The 24,728-nt window shown below is 54.0% G+C and overlaps 1 protein-coding gene across 1 annotated transcript in view; it reads left to right on the top strand.

The window, feature by feature from the left end:
• Positions 1-20,490, top strand: part of BCR (BCR activator of RhoGEF and GTPase) — a 122,114-nt gene extending 101,624 nt beyond the window's left edge. The window contains exons 16-23 of the mRNA XM_032311477.1: positions 1,568-1,699; positions 13,090-13,149; positions 13,793-13,902; positions 15,402-15,541; positions 16,338-16,472; positions 17,181-17,286; positions 17,740-17,902; positions 18,253-20,490. Coding sequence (XP_032167368.1) covers positions 1,568-1,699; positions 13,090-13,149; positions 13,793-13,902; positions 15,402-15,541; positions 16,338-16,472; positions 17,181-17,286; positions 17,740-17,902; positions 18,253-18,342 — 936 coding nt within the window. The 3' untranslated portion in view covers positions 18,343-20,490. The remainder of the gene's footprint in view (positions 1-1,567; positions 1,700-13,089; positions 13,150-13,792; positions 13,903-15,401; positions 15,542-16,337; positions 16,473-17,180; positions 17,287-17,739; positions 17,903-18,252) is intronic.
• Positions 20,491-24,728: the final 4,238 nt, after the last annotated feature.

Genomic DNA, 24,728 nt, shown 5'->3' with positions numbered 1-24,728 from the left:
CCCCCCCACACACACACATACATTACAAAGAAACAGCCTGGAGAAGCTTTTGGAAAACGAACTTAAAAGGGCTTTTTGTGCTGCCTTTGTTACTGCTTAGTGTTTACTTGGTAAGTTTCCATAGCGTTTTTTCCTCGGAAGTTGGAATGAGCCCTATGACCCTCTTGGTTTCTGGAAGCCTGAACTCTGCCAGCCAGGGCTGGGGTAGGGACCTGATTTGCCTGTCCCGGGTGCTGGGTTTGTAGAGTTTGCTGCTCTGTTCTCCTTCACTTTGGAGAGCTGTTACATTAACTCGCTTACTGTCTTGCCTTGAGCCTTTAGGAGTATAGGAATGGTTACAGAGTGGTTAATATTGACGAAGCCTCCAGATCTGTGAGAATGCCATTTCCCAGTTTCTGGAGCAGCTGTGGCCCTCAAAGGCTTCATGCTTAAAGATGTGGGTGGGGACATACCACGCAACCCCCCTGCAGAAAAAGCGGCTGAGTCCCACCTGGCTGCCTGGTCCACCTCAGGTCGTGTGGCTCATAGAGCCGTGGGACCAAGTCCCCAGCTCTCCTTTCTTGGTGTCCCCTACTCTGATCATCAGACTTGATGCCTTAGCAGGTCTGAGGGCATGAGGATTGACCAGGCATGATAGCTCTGGGCATCCCTGCAGAAAGGGTGGTGGTTTCCGTGGCAAGGGAGCAGCATAGCCATGTGGAACCACCAAAGGCTTTGCTGGGAGCAAGAGGGCTGTGACTGACAGGGTTAGTGAGGGAGGGGTTGTGGCCACAGCACAAAGGGTTCAAGTGCGAGCCAGCAGTGGAGGCTCAAAGAACCAAGGCACGAGGGTTCTAGACCAGCAGGTCACCTGGTGGCCAGCCTGGGGGTACGTCTGGATCCTCCAGGGGTGTTACGTGTTCCCAGCACACGCACCCTCCACACCCCCATGCGGGCTCAGAAATCTCTCCTTTTTTCTTTTCCGTCACCTTCTTTTCCATTTCCCCACCACGACCCTGTGCTGGCAACAGCACTGGTGTGAAACACAGAATTTACTGAAGCTATCCTGAGGTGATGGAGGAGAAAGTTAACACCACACGTCCTACAGTAGACAGCTCCAATCCTCTGTCACCTCTCTGGGGCAATTTTTTTTTCCTTTTCAAATACATTGATTTTTTTATAGCAGCTTTAGGTCCAGAGCAGAAAGGACAGAGATTTGCCATAGAACCCCGTCCCCAAACATGCAGAGCCTTCCCCACTAATCGGTGATTCTATACTGACACGTCATATCACCCAGAGTCCACAGAAAACTGCATTTGTGACCAACACCCCTGAGCTTCTGGTGAAGGTGCTGTGGGGACTGCCCTTTGACATTCTGGCTTCAGGAGTTTGGATTAGATGTTAGAGGTATTCAGAGCTTCCAGAAGCATCCAGGCTGGGCCACAGTGGGGCACTCACAGGGAAGTAGCTTCTGAGGGTCTTCGTTGCAGGACTAAAGTGGAGAGGGTCTTGAGGCATGGATCCTTCTGGGGCAGTGAGGAACCCACTGGGCTTCCCTTCCTCTCACAATTCTTTCTTGGGCCTTCAGGAATTTGAGATTGAGCTGGAAGGCTCCCAGACCTTGAGGATACTGTGCTACGAAAAGTGTTACAACAAAACGAAGATCACCAAGGAGGACGGCGAGAGCACAGACAGGATCATGGGCAAGGGCCAGGTCCAGGTGAGGCCTTTCCGCTCCTCTGCTTCCTGCAGAGTCCCTCTGCCCATCGCTGTGTCCAGCACACCCTCGTACACCTGCCCCCGGGCCGGCCCACACCCTCTGCCGGATGCTCGCCATTCTTTTCCCAGTTGACCTGGGACACAGAGACGGTTCAACTCTAGGGATCAAGGGCAGGTGCTCCCAGACTTGGAGAGGGACCGTCACAGGTCCTTTCCTGCTCATCTCTCTGTTTGAGTGTCTGTCCTGCCCCATCTTGGCCCCAAAGGAAGTTCAGTTTGGCTTGTTCTCACAGCCTGGGCTTCAGTTCCTCCATGGCCTTGTGTTTCCTGGGCCTCACCTGTGCAGTTCTGCATGCCACTGGAGGAAGCACTGGTATCCGTGTTCCTTGTGGGCCTCTTACCAAACCCGGCCAAGCAGGTTCCTCCCTGCCCTGCCCTGGGCACCGACTGCTCCAGCTCCTCTCCTACCCTTCCACGCCCCCTCCGGTAAAACCTCCAGCAGGAGTGGGCTGGGCATTCCAGGTGAAGTGGTAGAAGGAGGCTGTCCACAAAGCCCCACCTCTCTGCCCTGAGGGCAGGACATTGCTTTTAGTGCTGAAATTCTGAGCAGCATGGATGAAGGAGAGGGAGAGTGACTCACCCCTGAGTAATTGCGTCTTCTTGGGGGGGAGCACATATATGTTCGTCCTTCAGAGAAGAGCAAGTCCTCACTTACCTCCAGACCCCCCTTTCTTTTTTGCCCGGTTCTCAGGTTCTGGTTCCCTAGGTTTTCACAGCTGCCTGCTTTCCTACCCTGGAAGCTTATTTGGGAATTCAATGGCTCAGGGCCTCCAGGGACCCCCTCATACCCTGTACCTGAGACCAGGTCTAGAAGCAAAAATGCTCCTCTGACTGCCTTATATGTGACGACCCCCCCCCCCACCCACCTACCTTCCAGCAGACACCACCCCGTAGCCCACACCTAGCCGGCCCAGGGCCTCAGCTACCCCCGACAGACAGGAACTGGGGCTGGACTGGCCTGGGGCAGCCGTCCAACAAGTCCACTAAGGTTTGGGATGCACACTGGGGATCAGTGGGGTGGCCTTGCCCAGCACAGGAAAAGTGGGATTCTTGGCCCCTCTCTCAGATGGTGTAACTGGGGCACAGGGGCCCCCAAACAGACCAGGTTGGGCTACTCACGATTGATAAAATCCAAAGGCAGAGAGACTAGATGTAGTGAGACAAGAAAGGGATTTACTTCAGTGAGGCCATCACTGGGAAGACAGCAGGCTAGTGTCTCAAAGACTGTCTCCAAAATGCTAAAAATACCTGCAGGTTTACAGAAGGAAAGTGTGGGACTAAGGTCGGTGGGTGCCTGCAGGTGGGCAGTGAAGGTCAGGTGGAGCACTGTCCTGGGGTCAGTCACGTGGGGTCTTGCTGAAGTCAGGGCAGTCCTCACTGCTTGAGGGGAGGGCTGTGGTTCTCATCATGGGATCCTTTCCCCGCAGGGTCTTTCGCCTGAGTTAAGAGATAAGCTGGAAAGAAGAACAGAGTCTGGAAGCACTGACTGAGGTTGAAATGGAGGTGTTTGAAATGCCTTGTCAGTGAGCATGGTCTTTGAGGGCCGACGGCTGGTCCAGGGCCAGCTGGTAGATGTCCTGCACAGGGGTCCTATTGTGGCTTGGTTGCTGAGGAAGAAGCGTATGGTTCTTCCTTGTTCCCCGTCAGCCTGATAAACCATTGAGCCAGTTGTAGGGGTCCTGGTAGCGAAGGGCTTCTGGATGGAAGAAGGAGGAATGCAAGCGGGTGCTTTTCAGCTCTTCCACTTTGGGGTCCTGTCCAGGGATCTCTGACAAGTCAGGTCCGTTCCCCAACCAAAGTCACCCCCTTGAGCTGGACACGAGTCCCGTGTTGATGGAGGCGTGCACCAACTGCGAAGTTGGGGTGATGTCTGGGGGCTGGCTCGCATGCTCAGTGCGGATCCTCACCACTCTGCAGCTCATGTGCATTGACTCCCCAGTGTCCTTGAGATCCAACCCCATATTTCCACATAGGTCTTATTCACCATCTTGGCTCAATAGAGAGTCCCATGGATTGAGTCATCCACTTCAAGGGACTCTTCTTCTTTTAATGGACACAGACTTGTTTTCCAGATTTTGCTGTTCTGGGAGCATGCTGGGGCTGGACATCTTTGAGGACTGACGTGTTTTGGCACCTGGTGGGCAACGGTCACAGCTCTGGCCCTTTGAGTTTTCAGGCTGTACTCTGCTGCTCAGCAACTAATATGTTCCCCTTGCTCGCCCTCCCTTCTCCCCTCCATAGCTGCATCTGCCCCCAGCCAGGGCGTCCCTCCCATACACCCATTCCCTCACCCCCCATCTTGCAGAGAGCCCCAAGGCAAGCTGAAGATGTAGATGGACTGGTTGTCTGGCTCCATTTTTAAGTCCTTCTGAAAGACTGAGGGAGGCCCAGATTCCACCAGCCTTTCACTCAATTCATCCAAATCCTCCAATGCTAGAGTCCCAGGGGTGGTAGGATTTGCACTGTCACTGGGTAATCGGGTGTCTCAGTGGAAAAGAGAAAAGAAAAGATATTCATCCTCTTCTTGTACTGTGTTGAGCCGTCTGTGGAGACCCTTTGCCTTGATACTACTGGATATAAACAAAATATTCTTTTATGAGCACAGCCTATGCTCTCGGACACACTAGGGGTGCCAGGTGAGCTCCCTCTCCTGTCCTGGGGAAGAAAAGAGCAGTGGGGTTGTGGGGGCTGGCTTGGGACATCTCTGAGGTTCTCTGAGGGGTGCTCCTCAGTGAACACTTTCCCTTTCTGTTCCTTCTGGTAGGCAACATAGGACAGGAGTGGACTCTGCTTAAAAAAAAAGAAAAGAAAAGAAAAAGATCGTGCCTGACCTTGTTAGAACATTAAGGTTGACTCTATTCAGCAGGATGTAAGTATAGGGACCCTGCAGTGAGGTTTTGTAGCAGGGGAGAGAAATGGAGCCCAACTCTGAATGTGACAAGGAGAGAGGGAATTTATAGCCAAGAAGCAGGGTGTGGGGGGATTGTTGGTTGGAAGCTACTGAAGGGAAACATCAGGGGTAAATCAACCTAATGGGTTCTTTTCTGAAAGGAGGCCAGGGCAATCAGACATTACCCAGAGGTGATGGGGGAGCGAGGAATCTGGTCACTAGTCGAAGGTCATCAGCTATCAAAGATATCAGGGGATGGTTTTTGCTAAAATTGAGCTCTTGGGACATTCCCAAGAACAAGGAAAACAACTCGGAGCAGCCTTCCTGGTGTTGCCCAAGGGAAACCCTTGTCCACTCCTTCAGCCCCAGTGCACCTCCTGGGAGCTAGGGCAAGTCACCACTGCCTGCATAAATGTATTTACTCCCATGTAAACTGGAGCCGGTTGCCATGGAGCTGGCCGTGGGGGTCTTCAGTGGCCGCTGCTGGTATTATTACTCAGTGTCGTCACTGTTGGTGGAAGAAGGCGGGCTCTGGCTCTGTTTCTGCTTCCATGGAAGAGCTGAGTGAGTGGGAAGCCTGGCCAGCCAACATCGGCCAGGAAGGAATCCCAGCGTGACGCAAGGTCCGTTTGTGACTCACACAGAGTAGGCAGTGGCTGGCCCTGCCCCTAGAGACCCCCATTCCTGGTGGGGCCTGCTTACAAGCCAGCATCCCCAGGAGCAAGAAGGCAGGAAGTCAGAGGAGGAATGGTGATGACCCCCTGTGTCCCTCAGCTCCCCCAGATACTGTTTTCTGAGTGGGGCTTTTCCCAGCAATATCAGGCCCCTTCCAAGTATGCCACGTGGGAGGGACATAGAGCCCTGCCCGCCCCGTTGCTGGGGGTCTGGGGAGGGGGGTTGGGAATAGCATGGCCTTCCCCCACCCAAGTGCTACCCACCCCCCACATATGTACATTGACGGAAAAGTTGAGTGTAAAGCCCTCTCTGTGAGATGGAGAAGGTGCAGCACCCCACGAGTGTCTACGGGGGGCCAGGGAGAAGTCCAAGCTGGCTAGAAGGGCAGAGGCCGGACAGGCCTCTCTGAGGGGCAAGGGATGGAAATCAAGTCTCCAGCAAAGCTGCTCACACACCTGTCTGGGCAGAAGGTGTCAGAGTCATCTGGGGAGCCGAGTCCCAATTTCCTGGGGCTTGATCGGGCTCCCTTTCCTCCTCCACGTGGTAGTGATGAGCTGAGGGTTCAGGAACCACCGGTCTGAGTCTCAGGTTTCGGCTCTTGCTCTTCAGATGCTTGGCCAGATCCCCACTTCCCCTCCTAAACAATGGCATTTCCACAAGAGGAGGATGGAGGGCTCCCCCTCCTAAACCCAGGATGGGTGAATTGGTTTGTTCACAGCATCAGGCCATCCCAGAGAGAAAGGCAGAAGGACCAAGTGTAGAACAGGGACGCAGCCCTGGGGGCGCCAGCTGTTCAAGAAGGAGTCAGAGACTCGCAAACCTGAGCCCTCACGTGCAGACAGGTGCATAGGGCCCCACTGATAGTGTTCCCTGAATCCGAGCAAGCAAAGCCATCCCTGTCCTATCAGCAGACACCAAGAGCCCGCTGTGCCGCCCCAGTGATGAAGGGCCTCCTGCATGTCAGGCCTCAGGGACCCTGAGAACAAGAAGACATGTGCCCCTATGTTTCACGGAGCAGAGAGTCTCAGGAAGGAAGGATCTGCAGATGTGCTGAGAGCCAGAGCAGGCCATGACCTGGGGTGGCTGCGTGGCTTGGATGCAGTTATTTGGAGGGAGTCAGAGGACAGGGAAATCTTCACTGAGTTGGGGTCACTGGGTCTGGGGCTTCAGGGGAAGGATTTTCCCAGGTGGAAATGTCAAACGTCCTATGTTCTGAGCTGAGCAGGAGCACAAGACTGATGAGATTGCATCAAAGCCCAGAGAAATTGGAGCCTTGCAGTTATTAGGAAGTCCTTCTTTCCATCTTTCCCTGCTCTCTCCTCTGTTTGCCGATTTTCTGATGCTAAACCCCCTCCACGCTGTTTCTTAGTGATTAACTTATATCAAACCCTAGAGTTTTGTCTTCTCCCATTTCTCCTGGTATTTTGCGTGTCTCGCGGGGCTCACCACTCATTCCAGTGGGATCATCAGAGTTGTTTTTTCTTTCTAACATTTTTTCTGAGTCTTGGTTGAGATTGGGGCCTCGGGGTTCTGGTTTGTCTGTTTTCAAACTTTGTTTGAAGCTTTGTTCGAAGCTAGTGCTTGGAGTGGCCGTATGTGGGTTCCCAAACTCTGCCGGCCCGAGTTGCTTGCCTCGTGAGTGGAAACCTGGTTGGATATAGACCGACAGGTCCAGCTGTGCTCCCCCTTCTGGGGGTGCCCTGACACCCATGCTCCAGCCCTCACCAGGACCTTAGTGTGAGGTCTTACTCTGAGGTCTTTCTGCTCGCAGGCATCTCCTCCTCCCCCCACTCTCAGCAGCTGTGCGAATGTGGGGACACCCCTAGCACTTGTACATGCATGACAGCCTGAACCTGGAAGGAACCCAAAGTGTCCATTAGCTGGTGGGTCTGTAAACCAATCGTGGTATATCCATACAGAGAAATACGATGCAGCCATAACAGGAAGGACTTTCAGATACACGCTTCATGGGTGGACTACGAGGACATTGTACTAAGTGAAATAAGTCAGACAGAAAAGAATGAGTGACCTGGGATTCCACTTAACAGGAGCTACCTAGAACCGGTGAACTCCTAGGGACTGAGAATAGAACAGAGGTTCCCAGGGGCTGAGAGGGGGTGGAAATGGGGAGTTACTGCTTCACGGGGATGGTGTTTGGGATGATGATGAAGTTTGGCGGTAGATGGTGGTAATGATTACTCAACATTGGGGATGTGCTTAATGCTACTGAATTGTGAACTTAAAAATGGTTCATTTTATGTTATATATATATATACACACACACACACACACATATATATGTGTGTATATATTTTTTAATCTCTAATATTTATAATGTATAATATTTTATGTTATCTATTATATATTTTATAATATATAGTCATTAATGGTTATAATATATAATGGTTAATGGTTATAATATATAATGGTTAATATATAAAATATATTTTTTATAATATATACATTATATATTATATATATATATTTCTTTAACTTCCAATTTTTAAAGAGTTTTAACTTCTTTAAAGAGTTAGCATGTCCACAGGGTGAAGGGATGGATGTGATAGCCCAGACTCAGCGACTTGCGTCTTTCATGAAATCCCCCACCACTAGAGGGACAGTCAGCCCCTGTGGCATGGTGGGGAAGCCACCTTTGGGAGGCTCAGCACCCTCACCCAGAAGAGGGCAGGTATCTGTCACCCGGCAATGCCAAGTGACCAAATGTTTAGTCTGTGCCAACATGTGTTGTAATCCATGTATATGAAAAATGTTTATGTCATATATCCCATATACACGTGTCTTGACACAGAGGTACCACAGCAAATGAAAAAGAAGAAATCCCTGTGCTTGGGGCCCGTACGAGAGGCAGACATCAACAAAAGTGAAAATAAGAGCTGTGGTCAGGCAGGCAGGAGATGGGGTTTGGGGAAGATGTGGTTTTCAGTCAGCTGGTTGGGGAGAGCAGATACTGTTAGAAAGGAACCAAGAGACCCAGCCTTTCATCACCAAACCACACAACGGTCCATCCACGCAGACACTCAGCACGCTACGGCATCCTGCTATTGGGCGGAGGGATGCCTTCCTGGGTACCTGTTGGGGGTGCTGGGGGTTGCTCAGAGATGAATGAGATACAGCCCCTGTTGTGGGTAAATGAGCAAGGGAAGAAACCCGTGTCACCTCTGAAACTGTCTGGGAGAGGTCCAAAGTGTCTCTTGTACCAGACACATAAAACAGGTAAGATTGTTTAATAAACTTAAGAGGAAGATTTTAGGCTTTAAAAGCTATGAACGTGTAAAAAACATGTGAGCAAATCCTCCTTGTCCAGATTCCCCAAGATTTGCCCTCAAGAAGCGTACCTCTGTCCTGGTGAAGAAAGTGTGGCCATGTGACCTGGGCCCTCCTTGCTCTATTGTGATCCATTCTGGGAGCCTATATCTTACTTTCTTCAACTAGCATGACATACAGTAACTCCATCTTAAGTATACAGTTGAATCATTTTTAGTAAATTTACAGAGTTGTATAACTCTCACCAACAATCCAATTTTAGAATATTTCCATCCCCCCAAAACCATTTCATCATTCCCATTTATAATCACCTGCTGTTCTTACCCGCAGACCCAGGCTGATCTGCTTTTTTGTCTACAGATTTGCCCATTCTGTTTATTTCACATAAATGGAATCATTCTGTATTATGTGGTCTTTATGACAGGCTTCTAACACTGAGCACGTTTGTGGGGGTCACCCACATGCTAGCACGTATTGGTTATGGCCGGATCATAGTCCATCCTATGTATCCATTCACCATGCTGTGTTTATCCACCAACCAGTTGATGGACACTTGGGTTTCCAGCTCGGGGCTATTACGGTTAACGCTGCTGTGAACGTGTGCACACAAGTCTTGGTGTGAACGGATGTTTTCATTCTTTCCGTGTGGAAACCGGGGGTGGAATTGCTGTGTTGGGCAGCCAAGTTTAGCTCTACGAGGATCTGCCCTTCTTTTCCAGAGTGGCTGCTGTATTTTATATCCCCAGCAGCGGTATCTGAGGGCTCCCGTTTCTCCAGAGCCTCCCCAGCACTTGTTATCATCTTAGATGTCCTAGACAGTGTTCCTTTATCCATTTAAGTGACGCTGGAGCCTGGTGGGGACCAGAGAAGGGCAGCAAGGAATTAAAGATGTGGACGCTGGAGCTCAAGAGAACAGATTGTAGCAATAAGAGCAGAAACGGGAAACCAGATTTCCCTCCCGGAGAGATTTCTCTGGGTGTCTCTCAGAAGACCCATTCCAGGGAAGGGAGTAAGGTTATAGTGCACACGTGGGAAACCCTTTTGGGCCGTCCTGGGTGGTGACAGTGGACACAGAGGGAATGGGTATTGCCTCCTTTGGGCGGTTTAGTCCTGCCTCTCGGGCTGAGGGCAGCGCCTGGTCCTCAGCAGAGCCACCCAGACATTCGGGGGCAGCCATCCACCAGCCCCACCACCTACCAGTGTCCCCCCACCTTGCCCAACCCCGGAGAGACAAGCTAGAAACCAGCCCTTCCTCCAGAGAACATTGGTGAGCAGAAACCGCCCCCCACACACCCGCCCAGTCCCTGTCCCCCATCCCCCAGCAGCAGCCACATTCCTTGCCAAGACCTTGAGACCCTGAGGGACCCCCACGGGCGTCTGGAGCACCATTTCCTGGTCCTCTCTCCTCAGTCATCTATTTTCCCAGATCCCAGTCCCGCCTTGTTTACTTCTCTGGTCCTTGAAATAGCCGCACGAGAACGCGTGCCAGCCTTGAATGTCGTTTGGAGCCCGACTGCCCCAAGCCTTGGGCCTCATCATCGTGTTATTCTTCATGCTGCTTCCGCTCTGCTCGGCACACTCTGTTCTTTGGAGCCAAGCCAGCCTGGGGCCGGTCTTTCCCACTGGAGCTGCTGCAAGTCCTGGGGGCTGGGTGAGGAGCAGCCTGGCAGCTCCGTGGGCCAGGTCTGCACTCTGGAGGCCAGCTCCTGCCACAGCCTCTGGAGCCAGGTGGCGATGGGCCTGGCCCTTGGTGCTGGCGGTGGGCAATGACAGTGAACACCCTCCACGGGGCTGGCTGTGCCAGGGGGTGGGGGACGCGGGGGGCCGTGGGATGTCTGCTTTGAATCCAGGCAAGACTCCGTACTATTCTTGGTGTCCCTGACTGGGGTGGTAGAGGCTCGTAGAAGGGGGGTGTCCCTAGAGCACTTCCAGCCATGAGGCAGGCAGGCTAGCCAGGCAGACATATGTTACTCAGTGTTTCCAAAGGCACCCACAGGAAACCAGCCACTTGAGAAGGAAGCTTGACTTTTCTGGGCTTTAAAGAAAACTGACTCGGAGTTCCCGTAACCAATAGGCTGCTGGTGGGGGATGGGGCTGTATTTTCCAAACACACACAAAAAAGGAGAATCCAGGGGTGATCGGAAACTTTGACCTTGGCGAGCCAGGCTGCAGGGGTGGGGTTTCCCGACCAGCGTGGTCAAAAGGCAGTGGAGGCCGGGAGCTTGTCACACTTCTGTCCAAACACGCTCCTGTCTAGCCACATCGGCCTCTCAGAACAGCAGGGCCAAGGATGCGAGAGATGCTGTCTGCCCCCGCCGCCTTACAGGGCGTCCTGCGGTACTTCCACCCCAGCCGGGTGGGCCGGAGCCAGCTGGTCTCTGCCGAAAAGCACTTGTGTGCTCGGGGCACCGCCCTGTGGACCTACATCCGAAACCTCGTGTGCAAGGGCAAGGTGGGCAGAGGGGTGTGCCATGGTTTCCCGGGGGAGGCCATGTCGGGGCAGGGTCCCTGCTGCCTGGATGTGGTGCTCCTTTGCTCTGCTTGCTGGCTGCATTGGGAGAGGGGCCCAGGGATGACCGTTCCCAGGAGGGACAGGGAAGTGAGGGTCTCCTGCTGAAGCTGCTTTTGTGTCTCCCTTTAAAGAAAACTCCCAGTGGTGGTATGAAGCTCTCCCTTTGCTTAGGAGCAGAAGGGGCGGTGTCTGTCCCTTTCCTTCCCGGACAGCTAGGGCACAGGAGTTGGGGGTGAGAGGCTGGCGGTGCACCCCACCTTTACCTTGTCTCACCGCACCTGGTCCGGTTGAGAGTGTGGGGCCCCAGCATCATCCCCTCATGCCACCCCTGGAGGAAGCCGTTCCCCCAGCTGGATGCCTGGGATTCGCTCTCTTGGGGAAGTTGGGTTTTCCTTTTCTGAGTGGTTTGTGACTGCCTGGTCCCTGCTCACAGGCCCTGCCCCTCAGAAGTTGGGGTCTCTGTGGCCCAGAAATCTGGCCCCTAAGGAATGAGAACCTGTGACCCTACAGTTGCAGGAGAGAGGCACTCTGCCACCCTTTGTTTTTTCTGTGTCATTCTGTCCATGCATTTCAGATCTTTGGGGATGTTAACCAGTAGGCCATTGAAGGGGAGGTGATGCCTCGCTGCCCCTGCCAGGAGTGCCTGTGCTGAGCCTCCGTGCCAAGCAGTGTAGGGAGAGAGGCTCAGGTTGCAAACACCTGAGTTGTAGCTGCCACTGGACCTTCTTTCCTGTCCTGCACAAGGCCCATGTGGCTCTCACCCCTTGGGTCTCTTGCAGTGGGTAGATACGGGATGCTTGTTCTGAGCACCCCTCTGTACCCGGTGCTGTGCTCAGTACTGTCCGTGTGTGTGTGTGTGTGTGTGTGTGTGTGTGTGTGTGTGTGTGTGCATGCATGCACACACAAGTTGGTGTGTGCAGCAATTGCGAGGCACAGACCCTGTTCTCCAGTGGTGTGTCTAGTTGCAGACATGAAGCGAGTGATGAAATCACAAGGCCCTGCAGGAGGAGCGCCAGGTTATACGGTGTTGGACAGTGGCTCCCTAATCTGCCTTTATATCAGAATCCCTTGGGGAGGTTTCTAGTTAGATGAATCCCAGATTTCCCCTCCTTTCCCCTTGCTGCTGGTGCAACTCTGGGAGTAGAACCCGGGGAACTGTTTTTGAAACGAGATCTTCCCAGGTGTTCATTTGTCCAGCCCAGCCCAGTGGTGTGTAATGTGTGCTTACCAAAACAGGGAAGATGGAGTCCTCCTAGATGGGGGGCCCTTGGCCTGACCTTGAAGGTCAGGGTCTCATAGCAACATAGGCTGTGGGGTGAGATTCAGCAACATGGTCCTACAGGCTGGTACTCAGACAGTGCTGTGTGGGGTAGAAGTCGGAGAGGGTGCAGAGGGCCCCCCAGCACCCATCACTGGCTGTGTGATTTGGAGCTGGGCTCTGGGTCCTTCTGGTCCTGACTCTGAACCATAGAACTGGCCTGGACTGGAGACCCCTCCTGCATGGGCTCCTACCACCTAGCATGCTCACGGGGGGAAACTGTCCCAGACTCTTCATTGGCATGCCCTCTGAAAGTTCCTGTTGAACTTGGGTTTCCCAAAATATCTAAGCCAAATGCTCAGCCTCCCTGAGCTACACATGGCGCCTGCAGTGGTTGGTGAAGGGGAGTAAGTTGACCGCCAGTATGGACTTGAATTCCCCGTGGGAAGGGACAGAGGGAGGAACAGGGCCCTGAGCCATGAGCCTGGGACCTGTGAAGTACAGGTTTTGGAGCAGGAGGGCTCTCAGTTTCCAAGGTTTTTCTAGCAAGTTCTCTGTCAGGACCCCTCTTGGCCTCCAGACAGAGGTGCCAACAGAGATCCAGCTCTAATTCCGACTTAGGTGTGGAGAAGGCACAGGCTTGGGCTGCTTCCTGGCAGGGTCTCTGTGCAGATCACAGGGCACCTGATAATCCTAACTGCTTGCTTTCAGCTGGACCCCCAGGCCCTGCAGGACAGAGACTGGCAGCGGACTGTCATCGCCATGAATGGGGTATGTTGGCGCCTACTTTTTCCACAAGATGAGGGTGGCACCAATTCCTTCCAAAACAATCAGAAGGAGGCTAAGCCTGAGCTAGTGTCTGAGGTGGGGCATGGCTGGAGGAGGGAAAGGCACTGCAAAGCAGGGTCACTACGGGCAGGAAAGTATCCATTGGTGGCTGGAAAGTAATCCCCAGTGTCCTCCTTGAACAGGATAGGCAGGACCTGTAGAAACTGCGACCCTGATTAGTTTTCAGGGTCCCAGAAGGATTTAGACCTTTTAAAAAAAAATAACAAAACTATTACATACCAGAAAAGGACTGGGCATATGTGACAAAATGTTAACATTTGATAGATAATTCATGACTTTTTGTTATGTTATTGTCTGTACTTTTTCTGTTGTTTTCTTAACTATTAAGAAAGAAAAGCAGTGGGAGTTAGGGTTTGGGGGGGCAGTGTCCTGCAAGAACCAACCCTTGAATCATCCTGACCGGTCCCGGTTCTTGCTGAGCTGGGCCAGGGACCCTCCCTACACTGGGATCTTAGCCCACTTGCTCGGGGCGGGGAGTGATTTGCTAAGCCCCCTGCGCCTCCCGGAACTCAAGACTGTGAGTCCCAGAAAGTTGAGAGGGCCGTGCCCCTGCCTCCCCCTGCAGATTGAAGTGAAGCTCTCTGTCAAGTTCACCAGTAGGGAGTTCAGCTTGAAGAGAATGCCTTCCCGAAAACAGACGGGCGTCTTCGGAGTCAAGATTGCCGTGGTCACCAAGTGAGTGGAGGGGGGGCTGGAGTTCATATGTCTCTCATCCCTGGGCACAGTGGGCACTCCTCCTCGCCAGGAGTTTCTGAAGGAAAGAACAGGTGAGGGTCTCCCCTCTCTGTACACAGTCCTCTGTGCGCAAGGCCACCTCCCAGGCCCCCAGAGCACTCTGTGTGCTTGGTTGCCTCCCGTGATAGGGTGAAACCTGGCCCTGTCAGCTTAGGAATATCCTCGCCACCTTCTTGCAGGCGGCTCCCACACTACCGGAACTGTGCAAGGCCAGGGTTTTCTTCCCTCACTCAGCATCTGTCCTGATCAGGGTTCCTGTAGAATGATGGCCACCTCGACCCCTTGGTCAGGTCAGCTGCCTGGAGAAGTCTGTTTGAGAGCAGTTCTCAGGGACACAGATCTCTCCCTGCCAGGATCCATCATTCACTTCCTCCATTTGGAATCTGGCCGGGCCCCTGACCTCACTGGTCGTCCGAGCCGGGGCCTGAGTCCGATGTTCCCCGGACACCTAATTGTGTCCAAACACCACTCCCCGCCCCCAGCTGCACCCCAGCTGTCCCCAGGGTCTGGGGCCTGAGCAGAGAGGACTATGTCAGCGGTTATTCAAATAAGTGCTGCTGATGGAGTGGCTGGGGAGGGAGCTTTGCTGGGCTCCTGAATCCAGGTGCTCAGCTAGGCCGGAGCAGACACTCCAAACAGCATGTCTCCCGTTTCTGAAGTATTCCTACTCCAGGGTCCCGTGTGGAGGTACCAGCATTGTGCATTGTTAAGACGTGAGTGAATAGTGTTTAGAATCCCAGGTTTCTGGGTGCTGATTGGAGGCAGACCTGTGGAGCCATTCATCCAGCAGATGGTGGTGGAATGACGCTGCGTGCAGGGCTTACCTCTCTCACCTCTTGCTGAGGCTTGGAGGGATCAGGATTCCCCTCACACAGCAAGTGGGTAGCAGGGCCGAGACTGAGTCCAGCACCCTGTGTGGCCACCTGTTTGCCCAACACCTGGATCTTTGTAACTGACTTCCTATAGCTGATACCACTTCGAAAAGCCTCCTGACCTCCTAAATCCCGTATAATTCACAGGCATCCAGCTACCTTAGAAAGGCCCTAATAATGGCGGCACCTGGGTGGCTCAGGGAGGTGTCTGACTTTGGCTCAGGTCACGTTCTCAGGGTCCTGGGATCGAGCCCCATGCGGGCTCCCCACTCAGCTAGGAGTCTGCTTGTCCCTCTCCCTCTGCCCCTCCCCTGCTCATGTTCTCTCTGTTTCAAATAAATAAAACCTTTAAAAAGGAAGAACAAAGCCTTCATAAGATGTAAGTGATGGTAATCATGAGCTCTCACAGCAGAGGGAAAGCATGCAGACAGGTCCATGTGAGCCCAACCCTGGGGGCCTCCATCACCCCCATCTCCAGGTGTCCAGATGTACAGACGGGGTGGTTCTAGCCTCACCGCAGCCTGAGCCGGAGCACCAGGCACTAAAGGCACTGCCTCTCCCCTGCAGGAGGGAGAGATCCAAGGTGCCCTACATTGTGCGCCAGTGTGTGGAGGAGATCGAGCGCCGGGGCATGGAGGAAGTGGGCATCTACCGCGTGTCTGGAGTGGCCACAGACATCCAGGCACTGAAGGCAGCCTTTGATGTCAGTGAGTGTCAGCCTGGGCAGCGCGGACTTGGGGTGTGGGTGTGGTAACCGTGTGCCTCCCATGGCTTGGCTCATGCTGGTTCCATACCTTTCCTTTACTGTTTTAGTTTTCAAATGAAAAGAAGAGGGAGCGGTGGGAGGCGGTTCTGCAGAAGCCCATTCTCCTGTCTGAACCATGCGTGATGGGTCCCATGGAGTGGGACCAGGGGCTTCTGTGGGGCCACCCCACCTCATGCTGGGGTTTAGTCTGCTTCCACCAGCTGGAAGAGAGGTGCTGACCAAAGCCCAGGAGTCAGTGTGGTCTATTAGAACTTGGTGGAACTGCCTTAATCCCCAGATGAGGATGCTGAGACCCCAGAGGCTTCCCAGAGTAGAAGGGGGCAGGTGCCTGTGTCCTCTCCCCTCCCTGGCTTGTGACACCATGGTCCAGAGGGAAGGCACTGGTTTGAAACTCTGGAATGGAACAAATAATCCCGGTATCTTAATGTTATCAGAAGATGCCTGTAGCCAGGTGGTCACTACAGAGCAGAGCACCCCCAGTCCCTGCCCAGGCAGTGTCTGGCCTCCACCAGCCTCACAGCCCCTCATGGTGGCTCAGCTGCCAGGCTGCCCCTTGCCCATCAAGAGAGGACGCCTCCCATGTCAGAATCACCGGTGTGCTTGGAAGAAGATGAGCTGCTGAAAGGAGGAACCCCAAAAGCCAGCCTGCTGTGGGCTGTGCTAGGCCGAGGCAGGGAGAGCAGAGCCCTGTCTGGGATCCCTGAGTAGGCCGTGCTTCGTGTCCGCACTCCTTCCAGATAACAAGGACGTGTCGGTGATGATGAGCGAGATGGATGTGAACGCCATTGCCGGAACGCTGAAGCTGTATTTCCGTGAGCTGCCAGAGCCCCTCTTCACCGATGAATTCTACCCCAACTTTGCCGAGGGCATTGGTGAGCATGGGAGCTTCCCCTCTCTACCCGGTCCGTGTTTCAGTCCAAACTTGGTGGGTGGTAGGGGGACTGTGTACCCAGCTGGTACCAGAAGGCCTCTGCCCATCCTTACAGGGCCTCCCATTGTCCGCATCCCTCCAAGTGGCCCCAGAGGGTGAAACAGCCGCTACCTCTGTGGACGCACTGGGGTATAGGGTCCTAGAAGCTCCTTCCTCCTCACTGGAGTGCCTGCCCTGCTCCTCTAACCCCAGGTCCTAGTCCCATCAAGTGGGGCTTCAAGCCCAGCCTGACCCTACGTCAACCCGGAGGGTGGTATCCGAAGTGGTGGTACTGGGGCCCAGGGGACACAGGGTGATGGAGCTGCCAGGCCCCCCCAAAACTCCTACCCCTCTTCCTTTACGTTTCATTCCATGCTCAGCTTCTCATGCCTTGGGCTTTTCCGAGCAGAAGGTGGGAATGGCCAAGCCAGCCAGGAGGGCAGCTATGCCTGGCATCTTCTGCCACTGGTCCCTGGGGTGCCTGTCAGCCCTCTGGGATACAGAAAAGACACCCATCCTGGGGTCCTCACTGGGGGCCAGTGCTGTGTGGGTCAGGGTGATGATGGGCCTGGACTGTGCTCTGCCCTCTGACTCGGGCCCCAGGAGGGCCTCCAGCTTGACTGTGACGCTGAGAATAACATCCCTCCCAATCCCCCCCTCCAACCCGCAGCTCTGTCAGACCCTGTTGCAAAGGAGAGCTGCATGCTTAACTTGCTGCTGTCACTCCCAGAGGCCAACCTGCTGACCTTCCTCTTCCTTCTGGACCACCTGAAAAGGTAACCCCAACTCTTCCTCGGGCCCAGGGTTCCAGGACACCCAGGCTGCAGGGCAGTCTCTCTTGTGGCACACTGGCTCCTGTCGCAGTCCATGGCTCCTAGGGACCTTGCCACTCACCCATACTCTCCAGTCTTAAGGGAGGAGTGAGATGCTTCAGTTACAGCCAGTGGCTAGGCTTTCTTTCCGCAGCAGGTCATGGCCCACAGCTGGCCAGCTCCCTGCCATCCTCGGGTGCTCTTCATCCTCGGCTCCTCCAACCCAAAAGAAGCAGGGTGGGGTCTGCTTTCGGCACGACCAGGGGTGGGGTGTCTGTGTTGTAGAGTCAGCCCAAGGCAGAAAGATGGGGCCCACTGTCATGTTTCCTGAGTTCGGCGGGGTGGTCTGGCCCCTCTGTCTCACCCCCACTCTGAAAGCTGTGTCACAGTAGCACCCTCTGCTTTGGCCCCCTGCAGGGTGGCAGAAAAGGAAACAGTGAACAAGATGTCCCTGCACAACCTTGCCACAGTCTTCGGCCCCACACTGCTCCGGCCGTCAGAGAAGGAAAGCAAGCTCCCTGCCAACCCCAGCCAGCCCATATCCATGACTGACAGCTGGTCCCTGGAAGTCATGTCCCAGGTATGAGGAGACAGACTCCAGCTCACACTGCCTCACCTCACAGAGGTGGCCTCTGCCTGGCCCTTGCGGAGTCCTGCCAGTCATTCCCACCCAGCTGTACAGGGAAGGGGGCCGAGATGCAGAGAGAGGGACTGAGGCCATGTGGCTGAGGGGTGGGGGGCGATGGGAGGACTCAGGCCACTGCCCTTCCTACTGTTCCTTCCTGGGGCTTCTCAGGGCTGGCCTGGTATTCCTTCAGGGACGCTCAGATCTCTTGCCAGGAGGAGCTCATTGTCACCAGCACACTCTGCAGCTATGAGCATCCCTCTGAGCCACTTGCCTCTCTCCTCCTCCCTGCTGTGCCCTGGCAGGTCCAGGTGTTGCTGTACTTCCTGCAGCTGGAGGCCATCCCTGCCCCAGACAGCAAGAGACAGAGCATCCTGTTCTCCACTGAAGTCTAAAGGCCCAGTTCCATCTCTTGAGAGGCCGGCAGACCGGCCTGGAAACCTCCTGGCAAATCGGGCTATCCACAGAGCAGGAACCGGATCTTCTTGAGGAGTAATTGGGCCGCCTTGCCCCCAAGGGCTGGACCACCTGCCTAGAGACAGCTACCCAAGGCAAAAGGCTAAGTGGCCTGGGCAGTTATGGGCCTCGGGGCCATTTGGGTCTGTGAGCTCCCGCCGGGCCTCAGATTGCGGTTTTCCATGCTGCCACCAGAGGGCGCCCCACGCCAGCATGCCTCGGCGCGCAGGCCTGGCCGTGGGACCAGGCGAAGGGAGTGGTTTCTACGAACTTAACTTACCAGAGTTTAAAAGATTTCTACTGGATCACTTGTCAAGATGCACCCTCTTCCAGGGAGAAGGGAACATGACCAGATTCCCTCACTATGGTGTCTTGAATAAACACTGATGCTGCTTCATACCGTGGGGGCCACAGCCCTGTCCCTGTGTGGGTGGGGGCTTTTCAGTTTCCCTGACTTAGAAATTTGACTCTGTTTGTTTAACAGGGTTTGAAAAGCTAAGTCAACACTGTGTAGCGTTTGACCCCTTTTGCCTCCTTCCTTTTCTTTCTTTCTAGAAGGAGCTCTGTCCAGATATGGGTCTTCTATTCTGTCCTGTTGCTTTGTTTTTGCTATTCATGTCCCCTTGGAAGGCAGCTCCCCATGGAGCCATGTAACGTCTGTCTGTCCGTCTGTCCAGGACCAACATCAGGGGGAGGGAGGTCCAGGCTGTGCACTTTATGGCTTCTTCTCCAGAGATAGTGATCCTGTCCACTGCCTGCTGGGCAAAGGCTCTACTCTTCAGCTTCAAAAGGCCTCAGTCTCTCTGGCTTCCTCTAGCCCGTCACCCCCTCTGCCAATACCCTCCCTTCCCCTGATCGTCCCCCTCACCACACAGATCACTTCATTCTCTTGCTCTCTGCTGAACAAACTCAGTACTAACTTTTGTAAAGTTTCCTCTTGGCAGCAACAGCTTGCTGACAGCTTGTTTTAAACTTTGATCCGAATAGCCTTTTGATACTTGAATATTTTTAAGTTTTCTACATAGTTTCAAGTTTTTTTCCTAACAGATTCAGATACCTAATACGATATTAGAATGTACTCCATAGGCAGTCCGTGTCCCAGTGACATTTTGTCTTCCTCCACACTCTGGCTGTTTTTCTCAGGAGCCCATTCTAAAGTCTCCTGAGCATCAGGAATGGGGGAATGTTAGGAGCAGGGGGGAGCTGTTCTGCCAGCCAGGCTCAGGATGCTGGGCTCCTATCCCAGAGCAGGCGAAAGGACAGAGACACACACACACACACACACACCCCCCGCCCTGGCCCCTGCTGCCCACCTCTCCTGCTCTTCAAATACCAGTACAGAAGCCAGGACATTCCCAGTAACCTTCCTGACCACCCAGCTTAGAAAAAAGAGAATGAGGGAGGCCACTAAGTTTTGAAGAAACAAATCTATGAACAGTTGCTCTTTTTTTTTATTATTAAAAGAAAGGGGTTAGGGTGAGGAGAAAAGAAACCAGGAGAAGCCAAGTTTCTGTGCTGGTCTTGCAAGAAGAGAGGATGTAGTGAACCAGAGGAGGGAGGTGATGATGTGACTCAGGAAAAGGTGTTTACTTGTCACGTGATTACACCAGTACCTGGTGGCAATGTCCTATGATCCTTCCCATGTCCTGCGTGGCAGGGGTGGGGATGGGAGGGCTCACTTGACAAGGCAGTTCCTGCCTGAACTTGCAGCACATGGTTGCGGGGGGGGGGGCATGTGCCCCCAAACATCTCCTCTGCTTATGGACCTGTTGAAGCGGGGAGGCAAGGGAGGCGACAGAAAACAGTCTCTTGAAGGTATTATGTCCACATACTGTATTTATTTCTCTGTGCTTTATTCTTGCAAGGAGAGCAGAGCCACCATTTTAACGTAATGCTATTCTCCTGGGGAGCTTAGGGCAGGGAGTGGAGTCCTGTGCCCTCTGCACATTTCTGGATGCACGGGGTTTCTCAGGCCTCCAACTCCAAGCTGGCCTGGCTCCCCATCCCTGTCCATCTTAGCAACCCACCAGCCCCACAAGGGGAACACACTTGGCTTTGAAAATCTAAATCCAGCCCTTGTTTCTGTTCCCCTGGTGTCATGATTTGCATCTGTCGCATTGAAACTGGAAAGCAATATATCTGTGTCTGTGCCAATTTTCGTTCCCTCCCCCATATCGTCCCCCTTTTTACTTTTTATTTATATAGAATTTGTGCTGTTTAATGACGGAATGACCACTCTTTCTCGTGGAGCTGTAAAAGCGCTCTTTTTGCCGGGCCACAGTGGCGGCGGTCGCTTTGGGGCCCCCGCCGCCCATGTTGTCCCATCATATATACGGGCTGTGGGTTGGTAACGCCAGCATAGGGCGCCTCGGGGCCTAGAGCCCAGACATGACCTTCCGCGAGGCTCAGCTGCTGGACTCTGCCGTGAGAAGTGATGCTTTCCCGCCCTGGCCCCCGAGTCTGGAGCTGTGAGCTCGGCCGGTCTCGGCAGCTGCATCTCTGCTTTGGGCTCAGGCCTCCCTATACCACCCTGAGGCAAAGGACTGCCCGCACTTCATTAAAGTTACCTGAGACTACTGGTATCAGTGGCAATTGCTCCATTCGGAAGAAAAGCCGTGATTGGAGCCCCTGGGAGGTGCCAGGGATGGGCAGCAGGGGACAAAGAGGGCCCGGGTGCCTCAGAGGGCAGTACACACGGGCATGAAGAAGCCAGGCCCCATGGGGTCGACACACCACAGGCTGGTGGGCAGTGTAGGGGATGACCCCGGAGCCCTCTGGTTTAGGGCCAAGTGTACCAGCCATGCCAAGCCCAGGGCCAGGAAGGGCTCCAGCCACACACAGCCAGACCCCTGCACTGGCCCATTGGTCTCCATGGTTTCTACTGGCACTGAGGCTTGGGGAACATGGGTCACCCTTAGCTGCCACCAGCCTTATACTCAGAAAAAAGCCTGTCTGGCTGACAGGAAAGTTGTGCCCAGGACAGAGACAGGTGTGGGTCCTGGGTGCTGCTTGGGAGGAGCTGGGGCTGCAGCTCTGCTGGTAGATAGCAAATGGCCAGTGGGTGGTCTTCCTCAGACCCCCAGGGGATGAGGGTCTCCTGGTGACTCCCTGGTCAGCTCCCAGGGGCTGGGGCAGTGTGGTAGACTGGACTGATTCTCCCTCTGGCTGGCCACCCATCACCACTGCCTGTAGGGTGTCACCAAGGCAATTTCACTGAGCCAAGTGTGGGGCTGTCCTGGAGAGAGACGGGGCTGGATGGCAGCAACCCTTCACCAGCTTGTGGCGACCTGGAGGAGATCACGCCAGGAGTACGACAGGATGCCCTAGGGATGAGCCTCCACCCTCAGAATCTCCAAAGGTCTCAGAGCCCTTTCCCACAGCACCCCCAGCATTTTTCCTCCCACAGGACCTCCTCCAACACCCCTCCCAAAGCCCCCCACTGTGGCCCCCACAGCGTATCCCTGAAAGCATTGTCTCCCAGCACCCCCTCCCACAGTGAACCCCCCCCACAGCACCCTCCCCCAGAGCATTCTCCCACAGTGCCCCTTCCCACAGGTTTAAGTATTAACCTTGGGTCTTGCCTGCACTGGAAAAGCTTCACATACACCATGCCATCCATCTGCTCTAAAATCTGCCAATGAGGAACAGCCTGCCATTGGCCCTTCTCCTCCAGAGTATTTGACGCCTAAAAGACTCCAGTTAGCGTTAGCTCTCTCTATCCCTGTAGTCCTGGTCCTATTTGAAAACCATTAATAATAATAATAATAAATGTTAATGCCCTACTGCATCTCTCTTACTAGGATTTGGTATTTCAGGCAAAAGTTGACTGCACCCAAATGCCTAAGAGCAGGCACCATGACCAGCTGAGCCCAGGCCAGTGATCCCCAATCTGAGATCTACCCCAAAGGGCCCTCACAGGCCTCTTAGTCCAATCCCTTTACTTGATAAATGGGGAAACTGAGGCACAGCCACGCCCACCCACCGCCGCTTCCAGTGTCCCAGAACTGGTCGATGAGCAGAGGCTAGGGTGTCTGTGTTCAACTGACCCCCAACCTTACCCCGTTTCTGCAGGGCTGGACAGGGCTAGACCTTGACACCAGCTTTGGCCTAGACCTAGCAGTGCTCATGTGGGCACACGAGCTGAGGCCTCCAGGTGTCCCACACGCACACACTCTGACAAATAAAAGGAGAGCAAAATTTTGTGTAGAAATCTCAAAAACTTGTAAACCTGCCCCCCCCCCGAAAAGAATGCCTCAATTGCCTTAAAAGGAAACCTTTCTGTGGACTAAGGATAGGCTGTCGCAAATAGCCCTGGAAAGATAAACAGAAAAAGTGAGGGGGTGACAAACAGACCGGCTCTTGAAGAGGCCCAAATGGCCTCCTGGAGTAGTTGCCATGGGTCAGCCAGCAGCCTTGGGGCTGAGGGTCTCGCCTGGAGGAGGAAGGACTGTCAGTCCTGGGGGAGGGGGTGTTGGAACTCTGCTGGAGGAGGGGGGGGGGGGCGCTGCCAGAAAAGTTCCTGTGTCTGTCACACCAAAACTTGCATCACAGAAAAGCCAGCCAGGATCAGGACAAACAGGCACCCATGTGAATGGTTTCCAGGAAGACAAGGCCCTATTGCCCCTCTCGGATGGGTCCAGATTGGGAAGGAAACCAGCTGCTTTGAGGGAACTGAGGCTGCTAATCTGTACACTCCCCAGCGAGATGCTTTGAGCGCCCTGGGCCGGGCAGCCGACTGGACATAACGCGGCCATGCGTCCTGGAAAAGGCCTTCTTGGGGCTTCTCAGACGAGTTAGCTAGAACAGTGAGGGCTCAGTCCTTGCACTGGCTCCTTTTCCACACCCTCCTGTGGCAGGGGGGTGGGGGGAGACTGGTCCACTCCTGACCAGAAACTCTTCCTTAGGGTTTTCAGTCACTGTGTTGAAACCCGAGCTTGGCAGCTAGGGTTGTGTAAGTTCCAGTGGGATTCTGGACAAAGAGGGGGACTTAGAAATGGGGTCTAAACAAGTTCAGGTCCCAGGTAGCTGCCGACTGAGTGGCCAGAGAAGTGGAGGATGCCAGGATGGTGGCCAGCCCAGACCCAGGAACTCCCCAGGGGTGAAGGGCTTGAGTGACCACAGACACGAGGACCTCCCAAGCCTGTGGCATAGCCCCCCAGGGCTAGCAGGGGAAATCCAGACCCACCCAGAGGGAAGCAGGTGCTCATTTAAATACATCTATAATTTAGGGGTGCCTGAGTGGCTCAGTGGGTTAAGCCTCTGCCTTTAGCTCAGGTCATGATCCCAGGGTCCTGGGATCAAGCCCCACATTGGGCTCTCTGCTCCACAGAGAGCCTGCTTCCTCCTCTCTCTCTCTGCCTTCCTCTCTGCCTACTTGTGATCTCTGTCTGTCAAATAAATAAATAAAATCTTTTTTAAAAAATAAATAAATATAGCTATAATTTAAATTACATGACGGGCTGGTATTGACAGACCCCCCCTCCTTCCCCTCAGGATTTGCTGTCTCAGCTCTGATCTGTGTCTGACTAGTGCCCGAGTGGGCCCCACCCCCCACTCCCTCTCAGCTTCAGGGGGACACAGGTCAGAAGGAGAGAAAAAGAGGGGAGTAGTTGCTGTTTCTTCTACTTTTCTGAAAACAGTATTGACAATGTTGGGGAGTGGCGACCAGAAGTTATTTGGACCAAGCTAAGGTATCTGTGACCTTTGTGTTCTCCATTAGGTAAACACTCCCGGGCTGCACTACCCAGCTGGGGCCCTTTACCCTGGTGATGGCCAGGGAACAACTCCCAGGGCTCCTGGTCCAGGACCGATGACTTAGGGAGTCCTAACCCCTCTGGGCAGGCTGGTCTCGGGCCTCTGAGCTTCAGCCTCCACCCCATAGGTCCCTTTGTGCCAAACTTGTTCTCTGCTGAGCCCATACTGGGGTTCCAGCAAGAGGTAAATCCCTCTTCCACCCCGCTGGTGTTACCCACATCCTCCAGACCCTCCCACGGCTGACCTAGAATTTTCCGCTATGTCATGACTGTTATGAATGGAATTGTGTTCCCCCGCAATTCATATGTTGAAGCCCTAACCCCAATGTGACTATATTCAGAGACAGAAGCCTATAGGGAGGTAATTAAATGGAGATCCTCGTCTGATAGCACTGGGGTCCTTATGAGAAGGGAGCACACACCAAGAGATGGATCTCTCTCTTCCTACACACATGCACACAGAGGAAAGGCCATATGAGGACACAGTAAGAAGGAGCTCGTCTGCAAGCCAGGAAGAGAGGCCTCAGGAGAAGCCCCTCCCTCCTGTGGGACTTTGTTACGCAATCTCAGCT

This window comes from Mustela erminea, chromosome 13 (genome assembly GCF_009829155.1).
Source record: "Mustela erminea isolate mMusErm1 chromosome 13, mMusErm1.Pri, whole genome shotgun sequence".
Taxonomy (NCBI): domain Eukaryota; kingdom Metazoa; phylum Chordata; class Mammalia; order Carnivora; family Mustelidae; genus Mustela; species Mustela erminea.
The sequence above is the reverse complement of the archived record's forward strand: the minus strand, read 5'-3'. Positions and strand labels throughout refer to the sequence as shown.